Source organism: Erinaceus europaeus, chromosome 21 (assembly GCF_950295315.1).
Source record: "Erinaceus europaeus chromosome 21, mEriEur2.1, whole genome shotgun sequence".
NCBI lineage: Eukaryota > Metazoa > Chordata > Mammalia > Eulipotyphla > Erinaceidae > Erinaceus > Erinaceus europaeus.
Genome location: NC_080182.1, coordinates 45,134,619 through 45,162,275, shown reverse-complemented (window position 1 = coordinate 45,162,275; position 27,657 = coordinate 45,134,619). Strand labels below are relative to the sequence as shown.

The following is a 27,657-nucleotide window of genomic DNA, read 5'->3' as shown; positions in this document are numbered from 1 at the left end:
AAAGCTGGTGGAAGCATGGCTTTTTAGCTGCTGAATCTTCTAGAAGACTACTTAGGAGAAAGAACCTGCCATTTCTGGCTTCCATGGTTCTCCAGGCACACCCTCTAGAGAAGCTGATAGGACAGTATTCCTGTCACTTAGAAAGCTCTGATGTTGATTGGGTTTAAACATTATCCAATCAGAAGAGGAGTTGTGTGAGCATGGCAAGGGCATCATCCAATAAACTGTGAGACAGTGGGCATGAACCAATCTGGGCTGTCGGTGGGTGGTGCAGACAGTCTAGGATAGGAGACACTCCAGGAAGTAAGACCCACTAGTGATCCATCCTGTGTTTCTGGGAATCCCACTTTCCTCTGTGTTTCTCTCAGTTTCTGCTTATTTGCACTTTGGAGAGGAGACGTCAGGAAGTTCAGCACTGGATGGAGTTTCGTAAGTGTCCCTCATTGAGGCTGAGATTGGGAGGGGTAACTTAAGTCTTCCCAAAATATTCTGGAATGCAGCCTCGTGTCTGGGCCTCTCCCTGGTCAGTCCACCATATCCACCCCGAGACTGGATTCCTCTTGTGCTGTCCCGATTCTTGTGGGGGAACTAAACACAGGGCGCTCTATGGAGAGGGGGTGAGATCACTCCTCCTTTCCCTCCCCCGCTTGTGAGTGTCAGTGATACCGTTTCTTGGCCCAGTCTCCTTCCCCACTGAGTGTCTTAGGGTCTGGCCCAAGGTGAGGAGAGCAAGGAAGGAAGGACCTGCTGACCCCAGGCAAGATGGGCAGGTTGGGGAGTCAACATATTGGTCATCAGCACCTTGCACTTGAGTTGGGTCCAGAGAAGCTGTGATTTCTCTGCCTTCTTTGGGAACTTGGATTTCAGTAGATCTCAACTAAAGATTTCTTTAATTATTTCTTCCCTTTATTTTTCTTTTTTTAGATATTTATTTATTTTCTCTTTTGTTACCCTTGTTTTTTTTATTGTTGTAGTTATCGTTGTTACTGGGTAGGACAGAAAGAAATGGAAAGGAAGGGAAGACAGAGATGGGGAGAGAAATATAGACACATGCAGACCTGCTTCACAGCTTCTGAAGTGACTTTCCTGCAGGTGTGGAGCCGGGGCTCAAACCGGGATCCTAATGCTGGTCCTTGAGCTTTGCGCCAGTTGCACTGAAGCTATTGAGCTACCGCCCGACCCCCTACTTTTATTTTTCTTAGTGATAAATTGTAGATTTCTGTTAAATTATACCTGTAGCTGCTTCATTTGAATCCAGTAGAAGTGTTTCAGAATAGCCCTGTCTTCTAATAAGGCTGTCAGTGAATCCTATAGTTTTTTTTTTTTTTTTTTTAACCAGAGCACTGTTCAGCTCTGGTTTATGGTAGAGAGGGGGATTCAACCTGGGACTTTGAAGCCTCAGGCATGAGAGTTTGTTTGCATAACCATTATGCTATCTTCCCTCCGCCTGTTGGAGAATCCTAAGCAGTCCCCCATCTTAACGTGAGGGCCATGAAGAGATGCATGAAGAGTGTTCACACAAATATAGTGGCCTCATTGTAGTGTGCAGAAGTTGAGAATATGGGGTCCTGCTCACTGCCTGTTCCAAGCTGGGAAACAGAATTTGTTATTGTTTATGTTCCTCATAATTTTTTTTTAAAAAATTATTTATTTATTTTGTTGCCCTTGTTGTTTTTTGTTGTAGTTATTATTGATGTCATAGTTGTTGGATAGGACAGAGAGAAATGGAGAGAGGAGGGGAAGACAGAGAGGGGGAGAGAAAGACAGACACCTGCAGACCTGCTTCACCGCCTGTGAAGTGACTCCCCTGCAGGTGGGGAGCCAGGGGCTGGAACCGGGATCCTTCCACTGGTCCTTGTGCTTGTTCCTCATAATTTTATCATATTACTGTTCGTTTCTGATTTATGATAATCTGGAGATTGAACCAGAGACTTGGGTGTCTCACTTGAAAATGATTTGCATACCCACCCTATTGTTTTGACTTTCTGATTCATATTTCCAGGATTGAGGCACTAAAGCAATTCTGTGGTCAGAATCCTCATGAGTGTGAGAATAGCTCCATCTATTTAGAATCTAGGCTTTGGCCAGTGCTCTTTCCAGTCTGGGCTGCTTATGGGCAGTGCTTGCAACTGAAGAAAGTCACTCTAGAAAGTAAGTGCTGCTTCTCAAATGTGCACAGGGTCCTTGCTTCCTCCTTTTGATTGCACATGTCTCCTGCTAATTCACTTCTTGAGGAGGACACTTCAGTGACTCCAGAGTCTGGATGGAATCATGAGGCTGGTGAGTCTCAGCCTCCAGAGCTTAGATAGAAAAGGTTGCCTCAGAGAGGCTGCAATGCTTCCCATAGCAGCCATGTGTCTGAGGTCACTACTCCCCCCCTTTTTAAAGATTTTTTTTTTATTCATAAGAAATATAGGAGGAGGGAGAAATAATCATACATCACCGTGATATATTTGCTGTCCAGGATTGAACTCGGGACATCTCACATGAAAGTCCACAGCTTTATCCACTGTGCCACCTCCTGGACTACCCTTCCTTATTTCTAACCCAATGATCCATCTTAGGCCTCAGTGTGGATTCCTATGACCTGTCTTGGCTACTCCTGAGGCTTCTCAATTCAGTGTGCTCTGTTGGCAACATGGGGCTGCCTATTAATGTCTTTATTCTCTATTTTTGTATTTCTTTATTCATTTCATAATCTTATGTACTGTATATAGACAGCCTGAAATTGAGAGGTAAGGGTGTGATAGAGAGGGATACAAGAGACACTTGCAGCATTGCTCACCACTCACAAAGCTTTCTCCCTGCAAGTGGGGAATGAGGGCTCAACCCATGTCTTTGTGTATTATTGTACATGTTCAGTCAGGTGTGATACCACTCAGTCAGTCCCTATTTTTTAATTTTACTTCATGTAATTTATTTTATAAGACAGAGTTTAATTGATAGGGGAGGAAGAGGGAGAGACAGTGATACCATTTCACTTCCTGTGAATATTCTCTCCACCAGATGGGGACCTGTGTTAGGATAGTGTGACATGAAATGCCCAGAGGGAGAAGCTAGATTCACCCTATCTTGAGTTTTAACACCAAAATGTTAGAAAAGTGAGGCACTGAAAATAAGGCAAGTAGAGTCCAGAGTTCTGGCAAAGGAAAATTCTGTTGTAGCCAACAAAAAGCTGAGAAGCCACATCTGGGGGGTGAGGGGGACCTAAGAAACCTATATGTAAAACAACCTCGCCAATGTTTCCTGGAACCCCACCTCCCTAGAGCTCTACCCCAATAGGGAAACATAGGAGCAGGATGGGGGTGTTGATCAGCCTATGTCCAGTGGAAAAACAATTACAGAAATCATACCTCCCACTTTCTGCACCCTGTAGAGGTATTTGGTCCATACTCCCAGGGTAATAAAGAACAGAGGACCTTCCAGTGGGGGGGGATGGGATATGGCACTGTGTTGGGGGATTCCCATAGATAAGTGTCCACATAGTTAAGGAGAAAATACTAGCTATCATACTCCTCTGATTGATGGACATGAGGAAGAGGATGAAGCAGTTCATGCTGGGTTGGTGACACAGCACAATGGTTGTGTAAATGACCTTCATGCCTGAGATGCATAAGATTCTGAGCTCCATGGTTCAATTTGCAGAACTACTTAAAAGCAGAGCTAAGCAGAACTTTAGTAATAAACAAACAAACAAACAAAAAAACACAATAATATTGTTATGTGGAAAACTGAGAAATGTTATGCATGTACAAACTATAGTATTTACTGTCAACTGTTCAACATTATTTTCCCAATAAAGAAATTTTAAAATGAATAAATAGAGAAATAGAAAAGAAAATAGAAAAAATTCTCCAGCTATGTATTATTTATGTTAGGGAATGCTGAAATTCAAGGAGACTGGACCCAAAATTGGGTGGAGGAATAATCTAATGTTATTTTAAATTGTGGACTGAGAACCATGGTTGTCACCCTGTAGACTTTGGCCCAGAATGGGCATTGTGAAATTATTTTAAACTAGGATGTGTGAGTAAGTTAAATTATCCTTGGATTACAGAAGCAGTGGTTATCACAATTAGACAGTGGTTTTCACTGTTACAAGTGGTCATGGTACAAGGACTCTTCTCTTTCAGGACCAGGAGTGAGGGAGTAGGGGAATCTTGTCTTTCAAGACCAGGCATTGGGGAGTGGTTAGCATTACTGGAATTTTTCCCTCAGCTAAAATTTCTGAATTCTTTGATTCCCTCTCATCCACAGTTTCAGAACATTGTTTATTTCATTTTATTTGCTTTCAAATTTGTCTATTATTGTGAGAGAAGAATAGAGAACCAGAGACTCACAGCTGCACATGTAGTGCCAAGGTTCTAAGTCTTCAGACCCATATGCTTTGGATTCCAACACTATCCACTGTGCTACTTTCTGGCCTGCACAGTACTATATTTTATTTTTTTAGTTAATTATTCAAATAGTTGTGCTGACTTCTTGCTCATGGGATTTACTCAATTCAACTTTTTTCGGGTTAGAAACGGAGTTTGAAGAAAATTTACTAGTCTCTCTTTTCCCCAGGCTCTGTTCTCCTTTGCTTTCTGAAAATCACTGCTATTATTTTACCAGAGCATTCCTCAGCTCTGGTTTATGATGGTGCTGAGGATTGAATTTGAGGCTTCTAGTGCCTCAGGTATGAAAGTATGTTTGTATGTGATTATCACTGTTTTGCTGCTGATCTCTGAGAAGTGAGGCCTATGGTAAGTAGGAAGACTCAAGACATTTTATTAGATTTTGAAGATCCATGCATTTTTTGAAGGAGAAAGTGAAAGGTTTGAATGAGATATGTCAGTAAAATTTTTAAGTGTAGGGAAGACCCTGATATGCAGGATAACTCATTCAGCAGTTAGTCCCCAAGTGTTTTGTCCTTGTTCTAGAATCCCTTCACCTTGAAAGGCTAGGTTATTGGACCTTTTTTGCATTACAATATCTTCCTTGTAGGTGCAGTGCTGTCAAGCAAAACAACTTTGCCAGTGGATCTCAATCATAGTCTCAAACTGGTACTGTGATTTCTCTTCATTTTCTGTCCTGAGAAGGAATTGAGAGGAGGAGGAAGGAATGGCAGTTTCTCAGGTAAGTGGCATGTTCTGCATCTCATGCTGTCTTTTTCCTCCTAGATAAGTTGTATTTTAATTTATAAATATATTTTCGTTTATGTCTATTTCACTGCTTCTTATTTGCCTGCATCTCTCTCTTTCCACTTACTTTCTCTCTTTTTTAAAAAAGATTTTATTTATTTATGAGAAAGATAGGAGGAGAGAGAAAGAACCAGACATCACTCTGGCACATGTGCTGTCGGGGATCGAACTCAGAACCTCATGCTTGAGAGTCCAAAGCTTTATCACTGTGCCACCTCCTGGACCACTCCATTTACTCTTAAAAAAACTTTTCTTTCCTCCAAGTTTATCAGTGGCACACTGTCTGCACATTGCCATCTGTCTTTGCTGCCATTATATCTAGGTACAGATATGTATACATATTAGAAAAGAGGATGGTGGGAGAGAAATGGAAGAAGAATACCTGAAACACTTCCTCCATGTGTGAAACTTCCCCTTACAGGTGTTGGGGAGATGGGGCTTGACCTGAAATCTCACAGATGTTAATGTATGCTGTTTACTATGTGTGCAGCCATGAAGACCCTGTTAAAGATTTTTTGAGTGTCACACCCAGATACTCAGTTTCAACCCCTGGTACCACATATGGTCACGAAGAGAGAAACATCATGAGTAGCACTGTTTTCATTCCTCTGCCCTTAATTTATGCTCTATAGGGAACTAGTAAAATTATTCCACCAGGAGAATTGAAGTTCATTAGAACATAGTTTCTTGTCCCCAAAGACTTCTATTCCTTCTACACAGGCATTCTATGCGTGATGGATTCTTACCTGGAGGGTTGAGTGATAGTGCTCCCAGCTAAGTACACAAGTTGTCATGCACAGGGACCCACTTTCAAGACCCCTCTTCACCTGCAGGGGGGGAATGCTTAACAAGCTGTAGAACAAGTCTGCAGGAGTATCTCTTTTTTCTCTCCCTATCTGCCCCTTTCCCTCTCAACATATCTGTTCTATTAAATTTAAAATAGAAGAAAATGGGGAAAAATTGCTACCTGGAGGCATATTTGTATAGCTGGCACTGATTCTCAGCTATAGTGAAGTTCAATTCCATGTAACTTCTGTCTGGAATAGGATGAAAATGACTTAAGTCTATAAAAGTATGGCAATCCATAATTACTATTTCTTTTAAAATTATTTTGCAGGGTTTTTTTGTTTCCTATGCAATTATCTGACAATCATTGATTGTAAACTGTTTAATTTGAATATGTTTTGGTTGAAGAGAGCATTCAATTCTTTGTCCCCCACATTTATTTATTTATTTATTTCCCCTATTGTTCTTGTTGCTTTATTTTTTTTTAATTTCTTTATTGGGGAATTTATGTTTTACATTCAACAGTAAATACAATAGTTTGTACGTCATAACTTTTCCCAGTTTTCCAAAACCCCCACTAGTTCCCCTGTCATCCTTTTTGGACTCGTATTCTCCCCCCACCCACCCAGCCCAGAGTCTCTTACTTTGGTGCATAGTCTCTTACTTTAGTGCAATATGTCAATTCCAGCTCAGGTTCTACTTGTGTTTTCTTATCTGATCTTGTTTTTTAACTTCTTCCTGAGAATGAGATCATCCCATATTCATCCTTCTGTTTGTGATTTATTGCACTTAATATGAATTTTTCAAGTTCCATCCAAGATCACCTGAAAATGGGTGAAGTCACCATTTTTTATAGCTAGTATTCATATATATACCACAACTTGCTCACCCACTTATCTGTTGTTGGACACCTGAATTGCTTCCAGGTTTGGCTATTACAAATTGTGCTGCCAAGAACATATTTGTACACAGCTCTTTTGGGATGGGTGTGTTGGGTTCCTTAGGACATATCCCCAGGAGAGGAATTGCAAGATCATAGGGTAGGTCCATTTCTAGCCTTCTGGGAGTTCTACAGACTGTTCTCCACAGAGGTTGGACCAATTGACATTCCCACCAGCAGTGTAGGAGGATTCCTTTGACCACACAACCTCTCCAGCATTTGTTGCTGTTACCTTTTCTGATGTATGACATTCTGACAGGAGTGAACTGGTATCTCATTGTTGTCTTTATTTTCATTTCTCTGACAATCAGAGACTTGGAGCATTTTTTCATGTGCTTCTTGGCCTTTTGGATCTCTTCTGTGGTGAATATTCTGTCTATGTCCTCCCCCCATTTTTGTATAGGGTGATTTGTTGTCTTGTTGTTAAGATTTGCAAGTTCTTTATATATTATGATTATTAGCCTATTGTCTGATGTATGGCATGTAAAGATCCTCTCCATTCTGTGAGGGGTCTCTTGGTTTGGGTAGTAGTTTCTTTTGCTGTGAAGAAGCTTTTATTTTTATTTTTTTATTTTAAATAATTTATTTCTTTATTGGGGAATTAATGTTTTACATTCAACAGTAAATACAATAGTTTGTACATGCATAACATTCCCAGATTCCCATTTAACAATACAACCCCCACTATGTCATTCATCATCTTTCATGGACCTGTATTCTCCCCACCCACCCACCCCAGAGTCTTTTACTTTGGTGTAATACTCCAATTCCATTTCAGGTTCAACTTGTGTTTTTCTTGTTTTTCAACTTCGGCCTGAGAGTGAGATCATCCCATATTCATCCTTCTGTTTCTGACTTATTTCACTCAACATGATTTTTTCAAGGTCCATCCAAGATCGGCTGAAAACAGTGAAGTCACCATTTTTTACAGCTGAGTAGTATTCCATTGTGTATATAGACCACAACTTGTTCAGCCACTCATCTGTTGTTGGACACCTGGGTTGCTTCCAGGTTTTGGCTATTAAAAATTGTGCTGCCAAGAACATATGTGTATACAGATCTTTTTGGATGGATGTGTTGGGTTCCTTAGGATTTATCCCCAGGAGGGGAATTGCAGGGTCATAGGCTAGGTCCATTTCTAGCCTTCTGAGAGTTCTCCAAACTGTTCTCCACAGAGGCTGGACCAATTGACATTCCCACCAGCAGTGCAGGAGGGTTCTTTTGACCCCACAACTTCTCCAGTATTTGCTGCTGTTACCTTTTCTGATGTATGACATTCTCACAGGAGTGAAGTGATAGCTCATTGTTGTCTTGATTTGCATTTCTCTGACAATCAGAGACTTGGAGCATTTTTTCATGTGTTTCTCGGCCTTTTGGATCTCTTCTGTGGTGAATATTCTGTCCAAGTCCTCCCCCCATTTTTGGATGGGGTTATTTGTTGTCTTGTTGTTGAGTCTGGCAAGCTCTTTATATATGTTGGTTATTAAACTCTTATCTGATGTATGGCATGTAAAGATCTCCCATTCTGTGAGTGGTCTCTTGGTTTGGGTAGTGGTTTCTTTTGCTGTGAAGAAGCTTTTTAATTTGATGTAGTCCCATAGGTTTATACTTGCCTTAGTCTTCCTTGTAATTGGATTCGTTTCATTGAAAATGTCTTTAAAATTTATGCGGAAAAAAGTTCTGCCAATATTTTCCTCTAAGTATCTGATAGTTTGTGGTCTAACATCCAAGTCCTTGATCCACTTGGAATTTACTTTTGAAATACAGTGATTCAGTTTCATTCTTCTGCATGTTTAAACCCAGTTTCCAACACCATTTGTTGAAGAGACTCTGCATTCCCCATGTAATAGTCTGGGCCCCTTTGTCAAAGATTAGATGTCCATAGGTGTGGGGCCTCATTTCTGGGCTCTCAATTCTATTCCACTGGTCAGTGTGTCTGTTCATGTTCCAGTACCAAGCAGTTTTGATGACAATGGCCCTATAATACAGTTTGAGATCTGGGAGTGTGGTGCCTGTGAAGAAGCTTTTTAATTTGATCTATTCCCATAGGTTTATACTTGTCTTAGTCTTCTTTGTAATTTATGTGGAAAAGATTTCTGCCAATATTTTCCTCTAAGTATCTGATAGTGTGTGGTCTAACATTGAAGTCCTTGATCCACTTGGAATTTACTTTTGTATTTGGTTAAACATAGTGGTTCAGTTTCATTCTTCTGCATATTTCAACCCATTTTTTCCAACACCATTTGTTGAAGAGACTCTACATTCTCCATTTAATAATGTGGGCACCTTTGTCAATGATTAGATGTCCATAGGTATGGGGGCTTACTTCTGGGCTCTCATTTCTATTCCACTGGTCAGTATGGCTATTCATGTTCCAGTACCAAACAGTTTTGATGACAATGGCCCTATAATACAATTTGAGATCTGGGAGTGTGATGCCACCAGTCCTGTTATTTCTTCTCAAGAGTGTTTTGACAATTCTAGGTCTTTTCTGGTTCCAGATAAAACATTTGTAGCATTTGTTCTATTCTCCTAAAAAATGTGGTAGGGATCTTGATGGGGATAGCATTAAATTTGTATATGGCTGTGGGTAGTATATTCATTTTTCTGATGTTAATTCTTCCACCCACAAAGATAGACTATCTTTCCACTTTGTGTCTTTTTCAGTTTCCTTGAGTAGTGACTCAATTTTCAGTATACAACTCTTTCACTTCTTTGGTTAGGTTTACTCCTAGATATTTTATTGTTTTAGTTGCTATAGTAAAATGAATTGATTTCTGGATCTCATCTTCTTATAACTTAGTATTTGCATAGAGGAATTCCACTGACTTTTGAATGTTAATTTTGTAGCCTGACAACTTACTTTATTGCCTGATGCTATCCAAAACTTCTTGCTGGATTCCTTAGATTTTTCTATGTATACTATTATGTCATCTGCAAATAGCGAGAGTTTGACTTCTTCTCTTCCAATCTGTATCCCTTTAATTCCTTGCTCCTGCCTGCTTGCTACAACAAGAACTTCCAACACTATGTTGAATAGTAATGGTGATAGTGGGCAGCCCTGTCTAGTACCTGATCTGAGGGGAAATGCTTCCGTTTTTCACCATTGAGTATGATGTTGGCTGTAGGTTTGCTATATGTAGACTTCACTATCTTCATGAATTTTCCATCTTTTCCAATTTTTGTAGTGTTTTGATCATAAAGGGATGCTGTATATTGTCAAAGGCTTTCCTGCATCTATTGATATGACCATGTGGTTGATGTGGTGGATCATGTTGATTGATTTATGTATATTAAACCACCCTTGCATACCTGGGATAAACCCCACTTGGTCATGATGAACAATCTTTTTAATATACTGCTGTATCCGGTTGGCTAGAATTTTGTTCAATATTTTAGCATTGATGTTCATCAGAGATATTGGTCTGTAGTTTTCTTTTTTGCTTGTGTCCCTGTCTGCTTTTGGTATCAGAGTGATGTTGGCTTCATAGAAGCTGGAAGGGAGTATTCCATTGTCTTCAATCTTTTGGAAGAATTTTAAAAGTAGAGGTATTAGTTCTTTTTTTTTTTTGATATTTATTTTATTTATTTATTCCTTTTTGTTGCCCTTGTTGTTTTATTGTTGTAGTTATTTTTGTTGTTGTCGTTGTTGGATAGGACAGAGAGAAATGGAGAGAGGAGGGGAAGGCAGAGAGGAGGAGAGAAAGATAGACACCTGCAGACCTGCTTCACCGCCTGTGAAGCGACTCCTCTGCAGGTGGGGAGCCGGGGTTCGAACCGGGATCCTTATGCCGGTCCTTGTGCTTTGCGCCAGAGGTATTAGTTCTTTGAAGGTTTTGTTTGTTGAATTCATGTGTAAAACCATCTGGTCCATGACTTTTATTTTTGGGGAGATTTTTGATAACTGTTTCAGTTTCATTAGCTGTGATGGGCCTGTTCATGTTATCTACTTCCTCTTTACTTAATTTTGGAAGTTGGTAGGTATCTAGGATATCATCCATTTCTTTCATGTTCTATAGCTTGATGGCTTAAAGTTGTTCATAGAAACCTTGCATGATATGTTGAATTTCTGGAGTGTCTGTTGTGATATCTCCTCTTTCATTTAGTATATGATTTTTTGGGGTCTTCTTCCTTTTTTGTTTTGTGAGTCTGGCTAAAGGTTTGTAAATTTTGTTCACTCTTTCGAAGAACCAACATTTTCTTTCATTGATCTTTTGTATGGTTTTCCTATTTTCAATGTTATTGATTTCTGCCCTAACTTTAGTGATTTCTGTCCTTCTGGTTGCTTTAGGGTTCCTTTGTTGTTCTTCTTCTAGGTCTTTAAGTTGTGCAATCAGGCTGTTTATTTGTGCTTTTTCTAGTTTCTGAATGTGTGCTTGTATGGCTATGAACTTCCCTCTCAGTACTGCCTTAGTTGTGCCCCAAATATTTTGATAGCTTGTGTCTTCATTTTCATTGAACTGTTGAAACATTTTGATTTCTTCCTTGATTTTCTCTTTTATGCAGAAGTTGTTAATAAGTGTACTGTTGAGTTTCCATATTTTGGGGCTATTACTAATCTTTTGTTGATTGTTAAGTAGTAGTTTAATTCCACTGTGGTCTGAGAAGATGCTTGGAATAATTACAATGCTCTTGAATTTTCTGATGCTGTCTTTGTGGCCTAGCAAATGGCGTATCCTTGAGAATGACCTATGTGGACTTGAGTAAAATGTGTATTCCAGTTTCTTGGGATGAATGACTCTGAAAATGTCCAATAGTTCTAGTTTATCTATCTGTTCATTTTACTCCCTTATGTCTGTTGATTTTCTGCTTGGATGATCTGCCAAGTTGAGAGAGTGGGGTGTTCAAGTCCCCTTCTATGACTGTGTTGCTATTAATATATTACTGTAGCTCTTTCAGTAGACGTTTGATGTATTTACATGGCTTCTCATTGGCTGCATAGATGTTAATAATTGTTAAGTCCTCTTGATTGACTGATCCACTGAGCATTAAGTAGTGTCCATTTGTATTTTTTTAATCTTCTATTTTAAAGTCTATTGTTTCAGATATGAGAATATCTGTTCCTGCTCTTTTTTTTGTGGTCCATTGTCTTGTATGATAGTTTTCCATTCTTCACTTGGAGCCTGTGTTTGTCTTGTTGAGTTAGGTGGGCCTTGTTGCTTTTTATTGTTGTTGTATTTATTATTGTTTTTGTTACTGATGACATTATTGTTAGACAGGGCAGAGAGAAATGGAGAGAGGAGGGGAAGTCAGAGGGGGGAGAGAGATAGACACCTGCATAACTGATTCAGTGCTTGTGAAGTAACTCCACTGCATGTGGGGAGCTGGGGGTTTGAACCCGGATCCTACAGCCCGACCTTGGACTTTGGCCATGTTCACTTAGCCCACCACCCAACTCACTGTCCCCCTTTAAATATGGTTGTTTCTTTACCCCACTGAATTCTGTGAGTGCATGTATTGGTTACTATCCCTTTACCTGATGTCTGACATGTAAATATTTTTTCTCATTTGATGCTGTGTCTCTCTGTCGTGCTGATGGCACCTTTTGTTGTGTCAAATATTTGAAGTTTGATTTAGTCCCATTGGTCATTTTTTCTCTCTTTTGTTATTCTTGCTATTGAGATCTATATAGGCTCTATAGTGGGAATGTGAGGTTCCTGCTGTCTTAGGGTTCAAGACAACAATGCATAGTTATTGCTGTCATCACATTATTTGGTAATTGTTGTAACTCTGAAAGGGCCCTTTGTTAGGATTTGCTTCTCACCATGAGTACTTAATCTGCTACAGTACTGCCCGACTCTCTGAAGTGTTTTCTCACAAAAATATACTTCATATATTTTAGTGCTCAGTGACCTATGAAGATATAACTGTGGTATTCACTCAAGAGGAGTGGACACTATTAAATCCTTCAGAGAAGAAACTCTACAGAGATGTGTTGTGGGAAAACCATAGGAATTTTCTCTCAATAGGTAATTATAATCTTCATTCATTCATTTGTCAATTAGAAGACATATTTGTCCACCACTGTTCACCATTGTAAATTCAATATATATAAATGATTTGTAATACTTTTTTCATTTTTAGGAAAATTACTAGATGAACATTCCACCAATAAGAAGCACCATAACCACCAAGGAAGTAAACAAAGGTTTGAGTACATTGCATAATACAATCATTTTAAAGCAATTAAAATTTATAACCACTGCTTCGAATATATAATTCTTAAGCTATTTCATCAAAAATGATGCTATGAGTATGTTATGGAGTAGTTGGGCAAATGACTTAAATAGTGATAGATGTGACATCATGCCTAACATCCTCATTTTAATCACTGGCAACACATGTACCATAGTGATTTTCTGGATTGTCACTTTTCTTCACTTAAGAAAAAACTTTCCCACAAATAATAAGCAAATGGAAGCTATAAGAAATATATCAGTGGGGAGTTGGGTGGTAGCCCAGGGGGTTAAGTGTACATGGAGCAAAGCGCAAGTACTGGTTTGAGCCCCCATCTCCCCACCTGCAGGGGAGTTGCTTCACAGGTGGTGAAGCAGGTTTGCAGGTGTCTATCTTTCTCTCCTCTCTGTCTTCTCTTCCTCTCTCCATTTCTGACTGTCCTATCCAACAACAATGATGTCAATAATAATAACAATAATAACTACAACAATAAAACAACAAGGGCAACAAAAGGGAAAGTAAATACATAAAAAAATACATGAGTGAAACTCAGTGTTTATGAAGTAGTATGGTTGAGAAGAGTAAGCATATCTCCTATAAATTAATAACTACTTTTATAGTGTTTAGCTGTAGTCCTTAGTAGTGGGGAATTTCAAAAAAAAGACACAGTATGTTGTTTTTAAAGGTATTTCAATGAATAAATTCAAAATACCTGGAAATAAATTATTAGTTATCATTTAATGCATTTGTGTATTATATAAATAGATTTAGTATTTACCAACATTTTCTTTGAGCTTTGTCTTACGTTTAACTGTTAAACTATGTCTTTTTATAATTTTAAATTATTGTCCTTATACTGTTAGTATAATAATTTCAAATATTTTGATAATGTCTGTGTTTTTTGGGTTATTTATAATAATGACTTGCATTTTCCTTTAAAAAAAAGAATATTGTTGTTTTAATTAAAGTATCATTAAGTACCGTCTCACTATTTTACAGAAATATCGTCAGTTATCTTCAGCTACATGAAAGAACTCACAATGGAGAGAAAGCCTATGAATGTAGACAATGTAGTAAAGCATTCAGTTCAGCCAGTCATCTTATGGTACATGAAAGAAGTCACAGTGAAGAGAAACCCTATGAATGGAAACAATGTAGGAAAATATTCACTGAGGCCAGTGATCTTAGGGTATATGATAGAACTCACAGTGGAGAGAAACCCTATGAATGTAGACAATGTAGTAAAGCATTCAGTCAGGCCGGTCATCTTCAGAGACATGAAGGAACTCATAGTGGAGAGAAACCCTATGAATGTAAACAATGTAGGAAAACATTCAGTTGGCCCAGTCATCTTCAGAGACATGAAAGAAGTCACAGTGGAGAGAAACCCTATGAATGTAAACAATGTAGTAAAGCATTCAGTCATGCCAGTTATCTTAGGGTACATGAAAGAACTCACAGTGGAGAGAAACCCTATGAATGTAGACAATGTAGTAAAGCATTCAGTCAGTCCAGTGTACTTAGGGTACATGAAAGAACTCACAGTGGAGAGAAACCCTATGAATGTAAACAATGTAGTAAAGCATTCAATCAGGCTGGTCATCTTCAGAGACATGAAGGAACTCACAGTGGAGAGAAACCCTATGAATGTAAGCAATGTAGGAAAACATTCAGTAGGGCCAGTCATCTTAAGGTACATGAAAGAAATCACAGTGGAGAGAAACCCTATGAATGTAAACAATGTAGTAAAGCATTCAGTTTGGCCAGTTATCTTAGGGTACATGAAAGAACTCACAGTGGAGAGAAACCCTATGAATGTAGACAATGTAGTAAAGCATTCCCCCAGGCCTGTAATCTTCAGAGACATGAAAGAACTCACAGTGGGAGAAACCTTATGAATGTAAACAATGTAGGAAAACATTCAGTCGGGCCAGTCATCTTGGGTACATGAAAGGACTCAGTGGAGAGATATCCTATGTATGTAAGCAATAGAAAAGACAGGAAAAAAATCAATGGAGCCAGTACCACCTCACCATGGTTCACTTCAGTCAGTGTTACACAAGCTCCTGCACTAAATCTGGTCCCCAGATCAAATTGTTGGGGTTTATAGTTAACAATATATGGTTATATATCAGCAGAGTTCAGAATTAAAATCACTGGGAAACAAGTCTTTAGACTGTGAAGCAGAATGAAGTGACCTGAGGGCATGCAGATGGTTTGTACAGGGTAGAATAGGCCCAGTGAATTGTAGTCGTGGCTTATTTTACTGATCAACAACATGAAAGATGACTACTATATGAACTCACTCAACTGGAATTCATATAAGTGAGGTTCCAGAACTTGCCCAAAAGAAAGATTAAAAAAAAAAAAAAAACAGAAACAAAGGGACCGTTTCTATTACATTATAAGAACTGTAATTGTTATTTTTGAGAAACTGGGAACATAAAACTTTGATGTTGGATGTGGTGTGGAACCATACTCTGTAACTTTACTATCTGGAATTCCACTATTAATCACAAATAAAAATTGCATAAAATCATTTCTCAATATATTTTGAATTGTTCATCTGAGTATTAAATTTATATATGCACACATTTATACCCAAACTGTATATACCACTGAATTGCCTTGTCCATCCCAAAATATCTTCCATTTAGGAACACAAACCTAATTGTCTAGCTTGGACAATAAAAATATGTTCCCTTATTTTTCATTCATAAATGTAATCAAGCATAAGATGGCCTGCAGCCTCCCGACAAGGCAATTAGATGTCAGTATATTCGTTGGTGTGAATTAGAGGCTTCATTGTGTAGTGGTAGGAACATTTTTCTAAACTTAAAAGTATCAACTTTCTTGAACAAATTTGTCAATCACCAGTGCTGTCACAAGCTGACAGGAAGAGTTGCTCCCACACTGAAGAGGCACCACATATCTCTCCATGCCTCACCTGGGCATGCCAGTCTTTGGCAATGCAGAAATAAGCTCCATCCCTTAAAAGTGTAGAACAATGGCTTCTTCCTGGTAGTTACAAAGTGGAGAAACCATTCTACCGATCTGACCTGTTGTTCACCTAGAGGCCAAGGTCAGTGTGGGCAGGGCCTAGGTGTGCACAGCAGCCTTGTCCTTGGGCTTGGCAGTCAGCAGAGCTAAGACCTCCAGAGATGCTCTGCAACTGTGCTTATCTTTCTCTGGGTTGGTGATCAGTCCTGATTCTTTCCAGGGGGCTTGAACCACATTGTGGGAGTTCCGGAGTGTGCTTTGTAGTTTGCCTCTCCACTATGTGGTCAGTGTCCTTTGACCGAAGTAGGCCACAGTCCTAGTTCAGGATCATAGTTGGGGAAATGGAGGCCCCTCCTAAAGGAGGGCTCATGGGAAGATGTGTGTGGCTAGGTGGAGACAGTGGGGCCACCTCTGCAATCAGCCCAATGCCCACTTAACTCACATATGGGAGCTTGTTTACATTATAATTATAGTCATTATTGAGTATCTAGATGCTTAGAAGGTAGAAATGATGACCTTCTGACACTTGAGGAGCTGCATCAAGGACATCACCCTGATCTTCCTGGTCAGCACAATCATGTAGTTCTCTGCCTGTGGAGGATTCATGAGCTTACACTCTATCCACACAAGAGGCTTGGTCTCTTTAAGAATCAGAGTGGTTTATCCAGACCTGGGTGCTAGGACAGGAAGGGTCCTCATGACTTCTGCTGGTTCAGAAGTAGATAGATTTTATCACATCATCATACTGATAATTACCTCATCTTAGTTACCCTCTGGACAAACCAGTACATCAGTTAATGCAGGGCAAACTCTGGATGGCCTGTCTTGACCACCCCATGCTCACCAGTCTCTTGACCACCAGAAAGATGTCATAGGAGAGGAGAAGAACAGGCTGTGGTGGCAGTGAGTATGTAGAGTGACCACTCTGGACACTACAGTAGGGGATAGTGTATTAATTGGGTTACACGAAGGTATTCTTATACTCAAACAAGCAGGCAGAAAAAAGGAAGTATGGTTGGACTAATCATTGTATAGGTCAGTATCATGAACTGGGAACAAGCTGGGGACACGGATGTTGCAGTCTTATCAGGAATGGACTGGGGTAAAGGCTGATGCCTTCTCAATGGTTACAGTATTTGTAGCAACACCCTTTTGTCTGAAGGAAATGGAAATTTGACTAAGTGTAAGAGTTTCAGTAAACAGCTCTTGCCCTTGAGCCAGGTGCAAAATACTGGCAACCAGGCCAGCTGGGGAGAAGGTGGAGGGGCTGGGAGGCTCTTTGGCTCCTGGTCTCTGAGAGATAATTGTGGTGTCAGCCCTGCTCAACATGCTATATATATCCCCACAATTTAAGTCATGACTTAAAAAGTAGACTTTTATTCATAACACCTCTTGCTTGCACTGATGAAACACTGGACACTCACCAAGCTGAGGAGGACTGCATATGCCCCACTTACAATGCAGTTACACTATCCCAAATAAAGTGCCCAATAGGCAGAGCTGTGAGGGAACAGGTCCCACCCTGAGTCATCTTCTGAGGATGCTCTTTCCCAGCTACAGCAAAAAGGAAAGCAGCAGATAGCAGGTGTCAACACACCTTTGAATTTTACATTGTGGAGTCTGAACACCAAGATGCCATTAGATCTGGGGTTTATGAGCCCTTCCTGGGTCACAGGGACATTTTTTTTCTAGGTCTCTATCTGGCAAAGAGAAATAGTCTCTGCCTCTCTAAAAGTATGAGGAAATGAGGAGTGGATTTCTATTCAAATCATTTTTATGAGTGTGAACCTTCTTTACATTTTTCTTTCATATGCAATGCTTGTAAGTGGACCCGGGGCCTTTAATCATTCACAACACTACTGCTGATCTGCCTTTCCAATCAAACTTTCTGTTGATTTCCTTGAGGCTTTTATCCTAGATAAACTGGCAAGTCTTCACACCAGCTGTGATTATTTATTGCATATGACAAGTCAGTCTTTCAAGTCAAAATTAGAATTTTAGAAAGCACTTATCTGCCAAAACTTTGATGGTGAGAACCTCTTATATTTCCACTGAGATGACAGACACTATTGACAGGCCAATTGCATAGTGAAAAACATCAATAATAAAATTGTGTCAATTATGTGTCCAGGAGCCCGGTATTGCACACCTGGTGAAGCACATGCATTACAGTGTGCAAGGACTGTAGTTTAGCCCCTGACCACCACTTGGAGGAAGAAAGTTTTATGAGTAGTGAAGCAAGGTTTCAGGTGTCTCTCCATCTTCTATATCCCCTCTCCTCTCAATTTCTCTGTTTCTATCCAATAAAGAAATAAAATAATGTGTCCACACCATAAATATTAGCTAAAATGTAACCAGCACAAGGGTTGAAGAGGTTCTCACAGTGTGACTTTGTGAGTCACAAATTCACGTAAATGGAAATTGCGTTAACTTTGTCCTATATTTGCATCTTGACCATTGTTTGCTATATTTCCCCATAGTACCGAACACTCAGTTATCTGAAAAGAATATAAATCACCCTGTCTTTTCCAGTTCTGTAGTAGTGGGAGATGATTTTCTTTCCCTACTTCAGTATACACCTTATGTCAGATTGAATGTGATCAGAGGATTCATCTGTGTTATATGATCTATAAATATGGAAAAGTTTCCCATAATCACTAGGAGTGTCATATTGAATATTTAGTCATTTTTTCCTAGAAATATTGGCACTTGCATTAATAAATGGTGGGTGCAATATTGTGAAAATAATTAAACTATTTTCCATTATTACAAGTTTAATTAAGAAAACACTAGAGGAAGTAACATGATTCTTATTTTCAGAAATTACCATGTCCTAGCTGAACTAAAATATTTGCTTACAAGGAAGCAGGTCTGCAGGTGTCTGTCTTTCCCATTCTATGTCCCCCTATCCCTCTCAATTTATCTCTGTCCTGTCAAATAAAAGTGGAACAAAAGGCCTCTAGGAGCAGTGGATTCATTTGCAGGCACAAGCCTAGGCAATAACCCTGGAGGCAAAAGAGAGGAAGAAATAAAGAAAGAGAGAAAGAAAGAAAACATCCAGTGGAGAGGATGGAATTCAGAACTCTGAGTGTGGGAACTGTATGGAATTGTACCCATGTTAACAAGATTTTACAATCTTGTTAATTATTATTACATCACTAATTACTATTTTTTCTAAAGGAAATATTTGGTTCAATCATCCAGTCAATAGTACTTGACAGTGACACTGATACTGATGAGAACTGAAGAATCACTGAACATTGGTACAAACAGGACAGGACACACACTGCTGTCATTCAGTGCCAAGGCTTTGGAGAAAGCCCTTAGAGTTAAATAGATGAGAGACATCACCTGTGAATTAACAGAGTGCAGGAATGAGACTGAAAGCTGTTGTCAGTAAGGCTCCAAGTGACTTTATGTGAGCCCAGGAAGAAAAGAAGCTTTTGGGTAATTCACCAGGGTGGAAACATAGTGTTGGTGAGTGGAGAGGTGGCAGGGTATGTTCTGTGGAGTGTCTAGTGGGGTCCTACAGTCAGCAGTCCCAGCTAAAGGAGATTTGTGGGAGTCTGTAGGGTGGAAACTCCTGAATACAAAGGAAGCATCCAATTGGTCTCTGGAGGGGCATTGTCCCTAACTGCTAAAAGAAAAGAAGAAATTCCAGTTCCTCTGCCTAAAGTTGTGTGGGGCAGGGACGGCCTGTCCTTGCCTCTCTATAGGATATTGTAAAAAGTCAACTGTAATTCCGCAAGATCATCTCCCCTGAACTAAAGGCTGAACAGGAGAAGCAGAGGAGATGGTCTGTTCTCAGGTAAATGTTCATTCTTGAGGGGGTTGTATTTGCTTTTCCTGCTGATACCCCATGAATGCAGGACCTGAAAAATAACGACCTTTACTGTTTCCTTTTTCCCTGAAAAGAGCCTTTGATTTCTGCTCATTCCTTATTTCGTCATAGGTAAATAAAGGCTATCCCTTCAGAATTATTTATGATATTCTTTCTTTTTTGCCTCCAGGGTTATCACAGGGACTCAGTGCCTGCACTATAAACCCACTGTTCATGGAGGCCATTTTGCCCATCTTGTTGCACTTGTAGTTGTTATTTGTTGTTGGGTAGGACATAGAGAAACTGAGAGAGGAGGGGAAGACAGAGAGCGGGAGAGAAAGATACCTACAGACCAGTTTCACCACTTGTGAAGGGACCCTCTGTAAGTGGGGAACCAGGGGCTTGAACTTGGATCCTTACACCAGCTCTTGCACTATGCACCATGTGCACACTTAACCTGCTGTGCTACTGCCCAGCTCCCTATTTCTGACATTCTAGAAAGCTCTCTCCTCATCTTTGATTCCAGACAGTCTGCATATCAGGACAGTCCTCATCACATGTGACCTTCATCTGTGAATAATCTCCCTTGTGACCACTTGTTGTGGGGAAGAGGCAAAAAAAAAAAAAAAACTTGAGACCAATATCTAACTTGAAAGTCCTTATTGCCTGGCCAGGGACTGGCTCCCAGTGAGGTACTGCCTGAGAACAGTGTCAGCCTTTGTTACACAGCTGGCTATAAAAGCCAAAAGCACAGCTTTCACAAGCAAGCAGGGTACAGAAGCTAATACAGGCAGTTATTTTTGAACTCTCCCTGTTGGCTCTCCACACCATTTCCAAGAGATCCCCACTCACTACAAATTCTTTCTTGTAAGTGCACTGTGCACTCTAGTAAGCCAAGTTTTTCCTGGAGCTGACTGGTATTGACAGGGTTACCAGGAGGCCAGGATGAAGCACTTCAGGTCAATCCCTTACTCACTTAGTCCAGAAGTGTGTGATTTTCTAGCACGACTAATAGGGTGAGGGTTGGGGGGACATATATAGTTTAAAGCGAAATAGATTGAATCTTTAGATTTATTACAACTATAACCCAGTTCTGAACAAAGGATATAGAACACATAAATTAGGCTGCAGAAAGTGCCTAATTATTGTGTCAAAATAATTGTATCTTGGGAGTCAGGTGGTAGCACAGCGGGTTAAGCACATATGGTGTAAATGCAAGTTACAGTGGAAGGATCCCAGTGCGAGCACCCAGCTCCCCACCTGCAAGTGTTGTTTGCACTAGGTTGGCTTCATGGGAAGGTAACAGATGACCAGAAGCTCGTGGCTGAGCTGAGAACGCAGTTTAGTCTTTATTCATGAGTGGGCAAACAACCTAATAACCACACCATGTGCTCCTCCATCTTTCTCCTCCGGCAGCAGAGTGGGACTCAGGAAGTACGTAGGGTAGGGGGCTGGGAGAAGGGAGAAGCCTGAAACTAGCAAGGTATAAACCAAATCTCCCAGAGGTGTGGGCGTGAGACCAAACCAATGTAACAGAAAGATCATGTAAATAGACCACAATGTCAAGCAATGTAACAGAAGCAGAACTAGATCCCAGAAGCGGAACTAGAAGCTTACCAACAATTCCCCCTTTTCTTTTTAACTAATTGACCATAGTATCAGGAGTGTGGGGTGAACAGAAACCTGTATCGTACAGGCATTTAAAAAAAAAAAAAAGAAACTGGCACAAACGTGGAGGAACAAGTAAGCGAACAACAAGAACCAGTGTGATGCCAAGGGAAGGCATGAGGGGGGCGTTTCTTGCCTCTTTGGGCAAGGCTTTATCAGCTAAAGAACATTTCCTGCCTCTGTGGGCTTCTCTTGCCTCTGGGGGGCTGTTTCTTGCCTCTGTGGGCATTTCTTGCCTCTGTGGGCATTACCTAGCATGGGTGGGGAGTATGGCCTATAGAGTCCCATGGCAGCTGGATGCAGTCAGCCTTTGAGAGTCCCAGCAGCATAAAGGGAAGCTGCTAGTTTTGTGCGAAGTGTCCAAGAGGTGTACCAGTGAGTCCGATAGAAGTGCCAGTCCAAAGCAGATGTCTACGGAAGAATGCCAGGGGGTGGAAAGTTGTATGAGGAAAGTCAGCTGCTGGAATTCTGCTTTTCTGTATAGAACCTGACAGCTGCAATTCACTTACTTATGAAACAAAACTTGTAGCAGGTTAGAAGTTTACCACAATAGATAACTCGATGATTATAATTGGTTTAAGTATCTTTATAAATTTGGAAGGTCTCTTTTTGTTTCATTTTAAGGCTCCTAACCAATCTAAGCACAATAAAATATGGTAAGGCAAAGAACTGTTGCTAGAGCCTCAGGCATGAGAATCATTAACATAACCATTGTGCAATCTACCATTTCTAATTGAGAAGGTATTTGAGAGTTTTACATATCAACAATGTCTTATTTAACGTTTTGTTATATCCATTCTAGAGACACACCCCAGGTGTGCGCAGGTTTTTTTTAGACCAACTTAGTTAAAATATATTGATTTTTAACTATTTTTTACCTCAGACTTTAAATGTAAGTTAATTTTACCTTTATGAGAATTACGTTGAAAACCTTTTTCATTTAACTGTATGGTAAGAATGTAGCCTTAAAGTTACATTTTTAACCTTAAAGTTAATGTTTACCAAACTTTAAACACACACATAAGCATGGTCTTCAATACACAAGGAGAAAAGCTTTTGTTATGAAGACATGTCATTTTAAACACGAATTTAGATCTGTATTGTCTAGCTGTTTGGGGGTGCATTGTCTGGCAGTGGCTTCTTGTGCAACTTCAGCTCCAGGAATTGCAGGTTGTGATCTCTGCATATTCTAGCTCCTCTGCCTTCAGAGCCAAGCTGGGGATCTCCACCAGTGGGCCCAGTCCTGGCAGGGAGCCTGTGGTCTCCGGGTGGTCTGGGATCTGCCCAGACTTCATAGCAGGAGGGCGGGTGGGCTGGCTGTGAAAAAGGCATGGGCCGAGGTCCCTGGGCTGGTGGCCAGGATGGGCTGTACCCCTGCCCGCCATGTCTGCTACCCTGCTCCCAGCGGCCTATCAGTGTGGAGAGAGCCTGCGCCGAATGCCCTGCACCATGCGGCAACGAGCCAGCTCCTGCAGGCAGGCATTGGGTGGAAACCACAGTGTGGCCAAGAGAGAAATGTTCCAGAAACAGAAAAACAGTCTCATGAATAAAGGGCAGAGATCTTTGGAAACCTCTTCACAAGCAGAAAAGCAGCCCATAGTAGATAGGTAGCCAAATTGTCTTCACTTATCTGAGAGATGCACAGGTCAGGCCCCACGTTGTAGTGCCGTATGTCATTTTTGCCAGGTTGACTTCACGGTTGGGTAACAGATGACCAGAAACTCGTGGCTGAGCTGAGAACGCAGTTTAATCTTTATTCACGAGCGGGCAATCTAGTCACCACACAATCTGCTCCTCCATCTTTCTCCTCCAGTGGCAGAGTGGACTCAGGAAGTACGTAGGGTAGGGGGTGGGGAGAAGGGAGAAGCCTGAAACTAGCAAGGGCTAAACCAAATCTCCCAGAGGTGGGAGGGGGGTGAGACCAAACCAATGTAACAGAAAGATCATGTAAATAGACCACAATGTCAAGCAATGTAACAGAAGCAGAACTAGATCCCAGAAGCAGAACTAGAAGCATACCAACATGCAAGGGAGTCACTTCACAGGTGGTGAAGCACATCTATAGGTATCTATCCTTCTCTCCCCCTCTGTCTTTCCCTCCTCCATTCATTTCTCTCTGTCCTATACAATAAAAATGACATCAACAACAACAACAATAACTACAAGAACAGTAAAAAAGGGCATTAAGATGGAAAATAGATAAAAGAAAAATTAATAATTGTATCTTAGATTCACAGATCCCAGTTTCATTCCTCAGCCCCAATGACCAGAGCTTAGCTTTGATAAACTAAGACACCATACACATACACACAAACACACACACACACGCACACACCATACACACACAAATGATTTGTGTGTACTACAGGTTAGATCCTGAGCTTCACTGCACTAGAATGCTGTGGTTTTTATTTCTCTGTATCTTAAAAAAAAAGAATAAAAAGAAGAGAAAAAAGAAGCATGTATATATGAGAAATACCTTGGTGAGAAGAGAAGCTCAGAGAAAGCCCCCAAAAGAAGAATAATTACCAATAATAACTCTCAATAGATGGCTAAGGAAAGCTTTACAGGATAAACACACTTTTAGAGTTTAGTGGTAACTGAGTAATATAAGGCTTATAATTTGTCTAGGATTGACTTTTTTTTATTTTTTTATTTTTTATTTAAGAAAGGATTAATTAACAAAACCATAGGGTAGGAGGGGTACAACTCCACACAATTCCCACCGCCCAATCTCCATATCCCACCCCCTCCCCTGATAGCTTTCCCATTCTCTATCCCTCTGGGAGCATGGACCCAGGGTCATTGAGGGTTGCAGAAGGTAGAAGGTCTGGCTTCTGTAATTGCTTCCTCGCTGAACATGGGCGTTGACTGGTCGGTCCATACTCCCAGTCTGCCTCTCTCTTTCCCTAGTAGGATGGGTCTCTGGGGAAGCTGAGCTCCAGGACACATTGGTGGTGTCTTCAATCCAGGGAAGTCTGGCCGGCATCCTGATGACACCTGGAACCTGGTGACTGAAAAGAAAGTTAACATACAAAGCCAAACAAATTGTTGAGCAATCATAGACCCAAAGCTTGGAAAAGTGGAGAGGAAGTATTAGGGAGGTACTCACTGCAAACTCTAGTATACTTCTGCTTTCTTACTTTGGTGCCATACTCCAAACTCAGTCAATTTCTGCTTTGTGTTTCTACTTCTTTTTTTTTTTTTTTTTACATGCATAACATTCCCCAGATTCCCATTTAGCAATACAACCCCCACTATTTCATTCATCATTTTTCATGGACCTGTATTCTCCCCACCCACCCACCCCAGAGTCTTTTACTTTGGTGTAATACTCCAATTCCATTTCAGGTTCGACTTGTGTTTTCTTTTCTAATCTTGTTTTTCAACTTCGGCCTGAGAGTGAGATCATCCCATATTCATCCTTCTGTTTCTGACTTATTTCACTCAACATGATTTTTTCAAGGTCCATCCAAGATCGGCTGAAAACGGTGAAGTCACCATTTTTTACAGCTGAGTAGTATTCCATTGTGTATATATACCACAACTTGCTCAGCCACTCATCTGTTGTTGGACACCTGGGTTGCTTCCACGTTTTGGCTATTACAAATTGTGCTGCCAAGAACATATGTGTGCACAGATCTTTTTGGATGGATGTGTTGGGTTCCTTAGGATATATCCCCAGGAGGGGAATTGCAGGGTCATAGGGTAGGTCCATTTCTAGCCTTCTGAGAGTTCTCCAGACTGTTCTCCACAGAGGTTGGACCAATTGACATTCCTACCAGCAGTGCAGGAGGGTTCCTTTGACCCCACACCCTCTCCAGCATTTGCTGCTGTTACCTTTTCTGATGTGTGACATTCTCACAGGAGTGAAGTGATATCTCATTGTTGTCTTGATTTGCATTTCTCTGACAATCAGAGACTTGGAGCATTTTTTCATGTGTTTCTCGGCCTTTTGGATCTCTTCTGTGGTGAATATTCTGTCCAAGTCCTCCCCCCATTTTTGGATGGGGTTATTTGTTGTCTTGTTGTTGAGTCTGGCAAGCTCTTTATATATATTGGTTATTAAATTCTTATCTGATGTATGGCATGTAAAGATCTTCTCCCATTCTGTGAGGGGTCTCTTGGTTTGGGTAGTGGTTTCTTTTGCTGTGAAGAAGCTTTTTAATTTGATGTAGTCCCATAGGTTTATACTTGCCTTAGTCTTCCTTGTAATTGGATTCGTTTCATTGAAAATGTCTTTAAAATTTATGCGGAAAAAAGTTCTTCCAATATTTTCCTCTAAGTATCTGATAGTTTCTGGTCTAACATCCAAGTCCTTGATCCACTTGGAATTTACTTTTGTATTTGGTGAAATACAGTGATTCAGCTTCATTCTTCTGCATGTTTCAACCCATTGTTTCCAACACCATTTGTTGAAGAGACTCTGCTTTCCCCATGTAATAGTGTGGGCCCCTTTGTCAAAGATTAGATGTCCATAGGTGTGGGGCCTCATTTCTGGGCTCTCAATTCTATTCCACTGGTCAGTGTGTCTGTTCATGTTCCAGTACCAAGCAGCTTTGATGACAATGGCCCTATAATATAGTTTGAGATCTGGCAGTGTGATGCCTCCGGTTCTGTTCTTTTTTCTCAAGATTGTTTTGGCAATTCTAGGTCTTTTCTGGTTCCAGATAAACATTTGTAGCATTTGTTCTATTCTCCTAAAAAATGTGCTTGGGATCTTGATGGGGATAGCATTAAATTTGTAGATGGCTCTGGGTAATATATTCATTTTGATGATGTTAATTCTTCCAACCCATGAGCATGGAATATCTTTCCACTTCTTTGTGTCTTTTTCAATTTCTTTGAGTAGTGACTCATAATTTTCAGTATACAAGTCTTTCACTTCTTTGGTTAGGTTTATTCCTAGATATTTTATTGTTTTTGTTGCTATAGAAAAAGGAACTGATTTCTGGATTTCAATTTCTTCTAACTTAGTGTTTGCATAGAGGAATGCCACTGACTTTTGAATGTTAATTTTATAGCCTGACACATTACTGTATTGCCTGATGATTTCCAAAAGCTTCTTGCTAGATTCCTTAGGTTTTTCCATGTATACTATCATGTCATCTGCAAATAAGGAGAGTTTGACATCTTCTCTTCCAATCTGTATGCCTTTAATTCCTTGCTCCTGCCTGATTGCTATGGCAAGAACTTCCAACACTATGTTGAATAGTAATGGTGATAGTGGGCATCCCTGTCTAGTACCTGATCTGAGGGGAAATGCTTCCAGTTTTTCACCATTGAGTATGATGTTGGCTGTAGGTTTGCTATATATAGACTCCACTATCTTCAGGAATTTTCCATCTATTCCTATTTTTTGTAGTGTTTTGATCATAAAGGGATGTTGTATTTTGTCAAAGGCTTTCTCTGCATCTATTGATATGACCATGTGGTTTTTGGTCTTGCTTTTGTTGATGTGGTGGATCACATTGATTGATTTACATATATTAAACCAACCTTGCATGCCTGGGATAAACCCCACTTGGTCATGATGAACAATCTTTTTGATATACTGCTGTATCCGGTTGGCTAGAATTTTGTTCAATATTTTCGCATCTATGTTCATCAGAGATATTGGTCTGTAGTTTTCTTTTTTGGTTGTGTCCCTGTCTGCTTTTGGTATCAGGGTGATGTTGGCTTCATAGAAGCTGGAAGGGAGTATTCCAGTGTCTTCAATCTTCTGGAAGACTTTTAAAAGTAGAGGTATTAGTTCTTCTTTGAAAATTTTGTAGAATTCATTTGTAAAACCATCTGGTCCATGACTTTTATTTTGGGGAAGATTTTTGATAACTGTTTCAATTTCATTAGCACACCAGCCATGGCCTGTTTGATAGCAATTGAGGAGAGCCCAATCATAACATGCTAGGTCAAAGCCGGGTTGACAATTGCAGGGGTCTGTGATGAGGTGTTTGTTCTTTACCTCAGCTGACTGCCAACTCTGTTTCCAAGAGACTGGAACAGAGAAGTTCAGTGTAGGCATAGGGGACCAGATTGGGTGACGAGATGTCAAGCGTTGGACAGGGTGGGTGAAGATATCCGCG

At 40.3% G+C, this 27,657-nt stretch overlaps 2 protein-coding genes across 2 annotated transcripts in view; one reads left to right on the top strand and one right to left on the bottom strand.

The window, feature by feature from the left end:
• LOC132535326 (zinc finger protein 431-like) overlaps window positions 1-27,657 on the bottom strand; it is an 827,521-nt gene that overhangs the window by 730,048 nt on the left and 69,816 nt on the right. The window lies entirely within an intron of this gene.
• LOC132535325 (zinc finger protein 878-like) lies at window positions 288-15,635 on the top strand. The gene is made up of 5 exons (XM_060180884.1): window positions 288-429; window positions 4,987-5,118; window positions 12,752-12,878; window positions 12,994-13,057; window positions 14,086-15,635. The coding sequence occupies exons 2-5, from the start codon at window positions 5,104-5,106 to the stop codon at window positions 15,035-15,037; spliced, it is 1,158 nt and encodes a 385-aa protein (XP_060036867.1). The 5' UTR covers window positions 288-429; window positions 4,987-5,103; the 3' UTR covers window positions 15,038-15,635.